The sequence below is a fragment of the Ochotona curzoniae genome, unplaced genomic scaffold (assembly GCF_017591425.1).
Source record: "Ochotona curzoniae isolate NIBS_2020 unplaced genomic scaffold, NIBS_Ocur_1.0 contig_1071, whole genome shotgun sequence".
Taxonomy (NCBI): Eukaryota; Metazoa; Chordata; class Mammalia; order Lagomorpha; family Ochotonidae; genus Ochotona; species Ochotona curzoniae.
Window position 1 is genome coordinate 18,432,317 of NW_024464939.1, and position 8,854 is coordinate 18,441,170.

General features: G+C 49.0%; 1 protein-coding gene across 1 annotated transcript; it reads left to right on the forward strand.

Annotated features, from left to right (window-relative positions):
- The first annotated feature begins 2,811 nt into the window (after positions 1-2,811).
- On the forward strand, positions 2,812-4,681 carry MSC (musculin). Its single transcript, XM_040995695.1, has 2 exons — positions 2,812-3,327; positions 4,223-4,681. Exons 1-2 carry the CDS (start codon positions 2,812-2,814, stop codon positions 4,307-4,309), a joined length of 603 nt encoding a protein of 200 aa, XP_040851629.1. The 3' UTR covers positions 4,310-4,681.
- The last annotated feature ends 4,173 nt before the right edge of the window (positions 4,682-8,854 follow it).

Consider the following 8,854-nt stretch of genomic DNA (forward strand, 5'->3'; position numbering starts at 1 on the left):
GAAAGCAGTTGAGGACGGCCCAAAGCTTTGGGACTCTGCACCCGCATGGCTGACCCGGAAGAGGCTCCTAGTTCCCAGCTTCGGATTGGCGCAGCATGGGCTGTTGCGCTCACTTGGGGAAGGAATCATCGGACAGGAGATCTTCCTCTCTGTCTCTCCTCCTCTCTGTATATCTGACTTTGTAATAAAAATAAAAAATAAATATTTAAAAAAAAAGAAATAAAGTTTCTATCATTCATTTGCAATACGTAGTAACTTTTTAAAATAATAATTTTTAGAAACTGCACTTTCAAAAGAGATTGTTAAACTTACACGTGTTAGCTGTTGGGGCAGGAGAGGGTGGTGTGTGCTACTGCAGTTACTGAAGGAAAAGTGCTTTGAAAGTGTAAATCAATGCCTGATGTTACATAATAAAAACAGGTCACAGCAAACTACATGCTAATATAAAATAATTATGTCTCAATTTTCATTGCCAAGCTGTAATTTGGGGGGAAAAAAAGAGATAAATAATTAAATAAGAAAAATAGAAATGAAGAAACAAAAATAAAATAGATGACTTTCTTGAAAGCGAATAGATGGGGGCCAGGAGGAGGAAAAAAAGATAGGAAGAGAAAGGGAGGGTTTGAGAGAAAAAGAAGGAGGGAGGGCAAGTGCCATGAAAAATAAGCTAATAGGATTGGGGTCAGCCAGTTTCTTCAAGGAAAAGAAACTGGCCATGACCCTTAGTGTTGAGGCTGGCTACAGTTTTTGCGACTGTTTAGAGAAATCTAGCGCTCTCCCCACCATTAATCTTTTCCAAGAAAGACTTTGTTCTGCACCTGTATAAACAAGCCAGATTTTAAAAACCTATATGCCTGCCCCTAATGTGAGACTATGTATTTACTCTGATAGCTGCGAGTCATCAATATGCAATGCAAAAAAGCTAAGCTGAGATGTCCCTACACTTTCTCTTTTCTTGCTTTGCCTGGCAAGTCACACCTAGAGTCAAGTTCAAGTTCAAGCTGCCCAAGAAAGATGTCCACACTTGGTCAATGCTCCCTGCCTTTCCCTAATAAATAAAGAACGGTGTTAATCAGATTTCCCAGAATCGAGTCCAACCCCTAACCAAAGACAAACAAAACTTACACGGAGAAAACACTTTAGCCCGTGGAAATGAACGGGAGGGGTTGCGTGAAACATCCCCCAGGAGAGAGGCTTGGGGGAGACCAAGGTGGAATGGTGCCTGAGTGATGAAGTCATCCCCAGTCAGCCAGCCACCTGTTGTAGCACTTCAGACGCCAAGTCGGCAGTATTTGTTGTACTGCAAGAACCCGCAGAGCGAGAGAAGCCCCGCAGCTTTAATCCCACTGTGTCCAGTACTAGCTGCACAGGCATCCTTTTGGACTCTGCTCAGCTTGGGAGCCTGTGGAGAGTTAGAGAAGAACCCAGGGGGCAGGGAACCAGAGCCGTTCAGGAGCTCAGAGGCCTGCGCTCCAAGCACAGCAGGAGACCCGCGGCTGCTCTTGGTGTCCATTTCCAAAACAAAGCACTCAGCCCCTGACGGCTGTGCAACACACTCCCTTCAAGCTAAGCTCCCGTTTGCTTGCTTTGGGGAGATGGGCAGGGTGTTTTGTGGTTGGTTGGCATAAGACAGAATTCTGCTTTGTCATTTTCTACTGCTTTGACGACTGTTCTGATTGAACATTAGGCATCTAGGGACCAGTCCACCAAAATGTGATCTATAATAGCAATGGATTCGTCATCGGGAAACTCAAAGCATTACGCAGAACCCTCTAGCATATGTGTTGTAACAGTGAAAACAGTAAAGAACTTTGAAGACAACAGAAAACATCTGACAAAATATTCAGTAGTGTCTAGGGCAGGGGCACCAACAGGGCTAGGATCCTAAACATGGGTTTTTAAGGTCTTTTTTCTACTCACCAACCTGTTGATCTGGGGCCTTTGCTTCCCATCTAGTACTCAGCTCAACCTCAGGATCTGGAAGCCTAAAACAGCATGTAGGTTACACATGCAGCTTTACGAGGCTAGGAACCAATGAAGGTAACAGGGTTTCCTAAATCACAGACAATACTGAAGAAGGATCAAGGTGACTGTCGGGTGCATTGTTCACCGTTGGTTCTCCTGATGCCTTACCTAGGGCAAACCTTGGATGTGCCATTCCTGTGGAAGGAATGTGAAAAAACAGACCTGTTGAAAATAATCAGACAGAAGTATGAACGGAGGAACCGGGAGCATCCAAGTGTCTGGCCATTTTTCCCACCACTGAGATTAGCCAATGGAGGAAGTGCTTGCTTTGCGGGTGGTTAACAAGATCCCCTCCCCTCACTTCTGCAACACTCGGTTTCGCACAGACACCCCCAAGGGCCATCAGGTATCAGCGCCCCAGATCTCAGCTCTTCAGAGACGGACTCTTTCCCCGCCTCCACCAACCACTCCGCTGGGCTCTCAAAAAGTGTTCCCCACCCCTTCCACGCCCCTGCCCCCCTTTGTAACTCCCTCTTGTCTTCCCCGGGTGGTTTGTTCCAAGGAGTACAGATAAATAGTCCTGTCAAACGCTCAGCTCAGTCATGATGCTTGCGCACACAGAGCCCGGGACCCGGCTCTAACTTCTGGGTTTCCCTCCCCGGGGTCAGCTGCAGGGCGCGCTTGCTCTCACCGCCCACCTTACTCTCCTCGCTTCTGTGCACCCCGGGACCCAGGTCTCCTGTCCTCCTGCGAGCTCTCCCAGGTCCCCGCCTCCGCTGGGGAGCGGAAGGCGGAGACCGGGAGACTGGCCCTGGGGGAGGAAGGCGGACGCGCGTGGACGACACAATGTCCACGGGCTCCGTGAGCGACCCGGAGGAGATGGAAGTGCGGGGACTGAAGCGGGGGTACCCGGTCCCCGCCTCCAAGAGGCCGCCCTTGCGCGGATCCGAACGCAGCTACGCCTCACCTAGTGAGAACTCGTCCGCGGAGGAAGAGGACCCGGACGGTGAAGAGGAGCGCGGCGCGGGAGGCTGCAAAAGGAAGCGGTCTCGTGCCGCTGGGGGTAGCGGCGCAAGCGTTGGTGCTGGCAGCTCCGGCGGCAAGAAGCCCCTCCCGCCCAAAAGTTCGGCCGCCGAGTGCAAGCAGTCTCAGAGGAACGCGGCCAACGCCCGCGAGCGCGCCCGGATGCGCGTGCTGAGCAAAGCCTTCTCCAGGCTCAAGACCAGCCTGCCCTGGGTGCCCCCGGACACCAAGCTCTCCAAGCTGGACACGCTGCGGCTGGCTTCCAGTTACATCGCGCACCTGCGGCAGCTGCTGCAGGAGGACCGCTACGAGAATGGCTACGTGCACCCGGTGAACCTGGTAGGGGCGCCGCGCCAGCCTGGGGACCGGGAGCCTGATAGGCTCCACAGGTGGGGAGGGACTCAAAAGGGTGGGAAAGGCAAAGAGAAGTCTATAACGGGAGGTGCAAGTGCGGAGGCCAGGTGAGTGTTCGCTAAATCAAGGAAGGGGGCCCATCCGTTTTCCTGCAGAACAACCATCCGCTTTTCTGGATTTGCATCCTTCTGATGATTTTATATGGTTCTTCGTCCAGGGACAGTAACTAGCTGATATCCTACTTCCGGGCCAAACCTGGGGCCCAACGGAGTCTGCTTTCCCGTTGTAGACTGACGGACAAGGCTCACTGGCTCAACTTTTCCAGCCAGGAGTCCGTCCAATGGTTTGCATCAGCAAGCTCTACACTTTTGCAAGGGGAAGGAAAGGCCCAGCTCTGGGGTTTCTAATGGCTGCAGAATAGCAGGGTGTCCCCAGCCGGGATTTGTTTGGAAAGTCCCTCTCTGGCCTGCCAAATCTCTCAGCTTGGGAAAGATCACATCCAAGCTTGCGGAAGCTCTGATTCCTGCTTGGAAACAAATGTGGTGTGTGTGTGTGTGTGTGTGTGTGTGTGTGTGTGTGTGTGTGTGGTGTGGAGGGGCGAGGGAGGGAAAGCAAATGAAATGAAATCCTGGCTTACAAGTTTCGCCCTAATCATCCTGTGGGCAAAGTCCAGGAGGATGCATGGACCGATTGGCATAATCAACGCACAGTGCAATTAAAATCCCGCTTTAGAGATAAGTCATGCAAGTTCCCTGGAGGCGGATATAATTAATCTAAGTTTACTCCAAGACGGGACATTTGGGGTTCACTTACGAGCACGGTTTCCGTTTGGGACACCAGTTTCTCCTCTCTTAGTTTCCTCTCTTTTCTGTTTGCACAGACGTGGCCGTTCGTAGTCTCTGGACGGCCTGACCCCGACACCAAGGAAGTTGCCGCTGCGGGCAGACTCTGTGGAACCACCGCTTAGATCGCACTGGAACTCACTTACTGGGATTATTCGTTCATCCCAAGCTTGTGGAGGCTGCGGAGGGAAGGCAGAGAAGGAGAGCACTGCCACGTGGCGGGCAGAAGATTCTGCCGAGCCTTCTCCAGAATTGCGGACACCACGGGGAGGGGCGGGCGGGAGGCCGCTGCCGAGCTGGTTCACGACCTTCGCCTCTGCAGAAAAGAGCTCCTTTTTCCGGAACGACGCGAACCTGGAGCCAGCCTGTGGCTTGCGCTCTGGACGCTAAATCCGGCCCCGTCTTGGGAGCCCCGCGGAGCCAGAGGGACAGTCACTGCAGTGGCTGAGCTGTGCACAAACTGCGAGGTTAGAGCGCGTTCGCATCCGCTTTGAATACCCAGGACGTGAGGTCCACGTCGGGGCGGGCGACTTTACCGAGAGACGAGCTTGGCGAACCGGCTCCAGTAATGTTGGCGGCTCAATGGGTGCTGCTGAGACCCGCTTCCTAGGCCAGTTCCACCCCTGTGCAGCGTCCCTCTCGGGCCCCAGTGCTTCCTACTCCGCCCAGGTTCAGGACCCGATTCAACCTCCCCCGCTGCCTTTTTAGAATCAGGCTGTAAGCACTCCCTGACCTCGAGCAGCCCCAACAGGGCTCCCATCTCTTTCCTACCTGGCTCTTCCTTCTGGCGCCTGCTGCTGCCTGTGGTCGCCCATCTCCAACCCCTTTTCTTCTGGCGCCCAAGTTCTTCCCCTTGCCACCGGTGAGCCGCTGGCCCCCGTCGGTCGGTACCTGGAAACCCCGCTGAGGAGGCGGGAGCAGCTATCACGAGGCTGTCCTATACCATGATAATGAACATATGTAAATAACTTTATTTTTTTATTAATAATAAAACGAGTGTGAAACCGTGTGGTCCTGCGTGGGTGCGGCGATACGAGGTCTTTGTTGTTCTAAAACGGAAAGAGTTTGTGTCTGAGAATTGCCCCCCAAGTGTTGTCCCCAGCTCTAGACAAGGCGTTGGCTCGCTCCTGGCAGAACACAACGACCACATTCCGGACGCTGCATTTTTGTTCATTTGCCGGAGTCTGTTTCTTGTACAGACAAAGGTCCCTGGAAGGCAAGAACCGAATACCTAATTAGGCCCTAAAAATCTTCCTAGGCCAAAGCTACACTGAGTCATTGATAAAGATGACCACCTTTTTTGCCCACAAGCTCTTCTCCAACCCCAGCCTCGTGCCTTCTCCAGCCTGCAGCACACCCCAGCACTTACAGTTACAAGTGATTCAATGCCTTCTTAACACGCCCCACATTCTAGGCTCAGATCTGATGGAATAAAGCCGCAACATAAAAAGCCCGTGTAAATTCCAGCAGTTTTTCTCTTATCTTTTCTGTCTTTAATATAGGTCATCCCATTTCCAGCGTGAAATCACACACACACACACACACACACACACACACACACTTTTACTGCAATTTTTGCAAATTATATTAACAGTGAAAACTCACAATGTAATTTTTACAGATACTTCCAAAAGCAGATACTTTTCTTAAGAGAATATAAAAACCTAGAGGAAACTACATCAACAGCTGCTGGAGCCGGGGGTTCTGTCTGTTATTTTACCAAATTAGTGGGGGTTTTTGGGCTGAGAGAGGAAGTACTAGCGTGGCTGGGTTTTAATTAGCAAGTGAAGAGATGGGAAGAGTAACTTCCTTTTGCTCACAAGTGACACTAAACTCTAAAGAGGAACTTTCAGACCACACTCCAGGGTTTTTGTTTATATGTGGGGAACCAGGATCCAATCTTGAGAAGCCAGGCTGGAGGAGTGGGAACCCTGGGGCTCCCTGGCAGAGGGAACTGGTTAGAGATAGTGGTGGGAAACCCTAGCAGAGACAAAGACACTTCAGGGGTGAGATCGACCCTGGGATGAAAGTAGGGTGTCTGGTGGAGGCCAAATCTTAGTCAAAGACATTTCCAAAGCTTTTAGCAAATTAGGTTATTTTTCCTGGTAAACTGCGATTGATTCCTCATGATTAAGGAAAACATCAATTTCTAATCACCCCACTACACATCCAAGCTCTACCACAAGATTGGTGACCATGGGTAAGGTACCTAGTCCCTCTAAAGCTTCATTCCCTTATCAGACATGGAGGCCATAACAGCGCCCACTCAGGGCAGAGTAAGCACAGACAGATGCCTAGGTAAGCCAGCCTTCTGGTACATAATGAGCACTACATCAATGGCTGGCCACTTAAAGGGAATCAGAGGAAAACATTTTGGCAAAGGGAAACACTTTCTGCCAGATGGGACATTGTTGGGGGTCCAACCTTGAAGATGTACTCTGTTGTGGTAGAGCTTGAACTACAAGGAAGAAAGGGAAGCATCTCCTAGGCTTTACCTAGAAAAGAAAACAGAAAGAATGCACTTACTTGTCACAAATTCAAGAAAAAATCAAGCCTCTGAAGAAGCAAGGAAACACTTGGGCAAACTTTCATAAGCAAGAGAAATATTTGAGCTATTTGCTTCTATAATAACATTCCCCAGGAGCGTTTCAGGAGGCTCAGAGATTTTTTCTTCTCCTCCCTTATTCTGGGGCTCTTGTGTATATAGATAATTGCATAAATCCTACATCCTATAAACTCATTTTATGGCCACCAGATAATCCTATAACTTAAGCAGTAAAAAAGAAGTTTCTTAAAAATGTTCTGGTCCATGATTTCTGCAACAAGCCCAATGTCAAGAATAATGTTATTGTTTGTTTGTTTGTTTGTTTTTTAGTGAGGTCCCAATGATTCAGTGTAAATTGCTCAAACTTCTGGACAAAAGCTATTGTCTGGGAAAGACGGAAGCACCTCACTCCAGGCATTTCTTTGTCTCCCATAACTGGAATGAGCTGCAACTGGTAAAAGGGTCTCAGAGCCGGTATCATTTTTTCCTCTGGGATTGGAGGAGCGGAGGTGGGGGTGGAGCTGCTCAGAGGACAGGAGCAATCTCCACTTAGGGTTGCTGCATGTTGGTTGGGAGAGAAAAGAAGACTAAACTGAAGCCTAGAGTGTTAGAAGACTTACTAACAAATGAGTAAACAAAATGAGTAATTGAAAAATACATCTCCAGGGGCTTTTTGATGGACCAAGCCATTTTTATTAGTGAGACTGACTCAACCAAAGAGAACGAAAATCCCCCTCCACAGACTCTTCATAATATGAATGGTTTAAAAGAAATGCTTTTCGGTACTGTAATCTTGAAACACTCAGGCGTTTGTCTTGATGGTAGCTGTCGAATTGATTTTGCACGAATTTTGTGCACTGAGCTTCAAGTTATGATTTCATTTTCATCTGCTGGTTCCTTCACGATAATAACAGTGACCTTTGCAATTTACAAAGGGATTTTTAGAGACTCTTTTTAAAAAATACTGATAACAAATGCTTCAAAGTCAATAAGCAAGATGTTAGGAGCCAGGGCAAGAAGTAGGCTTAGTGATTAACACCGTGGCTGAGACACCCCTGGCCCACCCTGGAGTCCCTGAGCTTGGGTCCTGGCTCTGATCCTGACTCTGCTTCCCGCTAATGCAGTTCCTACAAGGTCTCAGTGATGACTCAAGTACTTGAGTCCTTGCCACCGATGTGGGGGACCTGGACTGAAGGACTGGGGCCTCCCGACCTTAGCTGGCCCTGCCCCAGCCGCTGCAGGGATTAGGGGAGTGAACTGGCCGAAGTGAGATCACTGTCTGGCTGTCTCTATTTCTCTCTCTCTCTATTTCAAGATGTAGTTATTTTTATTGGAAAGGCAGATCAGATTTATAGAAAGGAGGGTGAAGAGTGAAAGCTCTTCGCTTCCAAGATCCACTTTCCGAGTGGTCACAACAGCCAGAGCTGAGCCAATCTGAAGACAGGAGCCAGGAGCTTCTCTGGAGTCTCTTGTGTGGGTGCAGGGTCCCAAGGTTTTCCCATCCTCAACTGCTTTCCCAGGCTGTTATCAATGAGCTGGATGGGAAGTAGGGCAGCAGGAACATGAACTGGTGCCTATATGGGATCCCGGTGCTTCCAAGGTGAGGATTTAGTCATTAAGCCATGGTACTAGCCCTTCTGTCTCTCTCTCTTAACTAAATAAAGTAAATGTATTTACAATTTTTTCTTCCACCCATAAAAAGAAAACCAAGTGGACTATAACTTATTTTAAGAGAGAAAAATAAGCTCATAATTTCATGTCCACTTTTGAAAAAAAATTAAAAATTAATACTAATTTACTTACATTTAGAAGAACAAAATAAAATCAATTTATAATTGGTTTTTCACACCTAAGCTTCTACCTGATGAGACAAATACGCTAGGGGTAACCAGGGTGACTCGGCTTTGCAGCTGAGCCCCTGGTCTGCACGGTCCTTCCGTGGAGGAAGGTGACTTGCTCACCTGCGGGCACACAGTTTACTTGCGTTGTATACTCCCCACTGACCACCCTTATTTTTCTCTATTCTATTCCCCATCAGTGTCGTTTTTCTTCTTTCTCCCACAATAGTGAATGCTAGCTAACCCAGAGAGATTTTGTGGAGGTCCAAGAAAGAGGCAAAGCCAGA

Excerpts from the sequence above, each read along its gene's own strand:
- MSC (XM_040995695.1), top strand. The coding sequence starts at position 2,812 with ATGTCCACGGGCTCCGTGAGCGACCCGGAGGAGATGGAAGTGCGGGGA. Across the intron at positions 3,328-4,222 it reads ACGTGCACCCGGTGAACCTG|ACGTGGCCGTTCGTAGTCTC; the intron begins GTAGGGGCGCCG and ends CTGTTTGCACAG.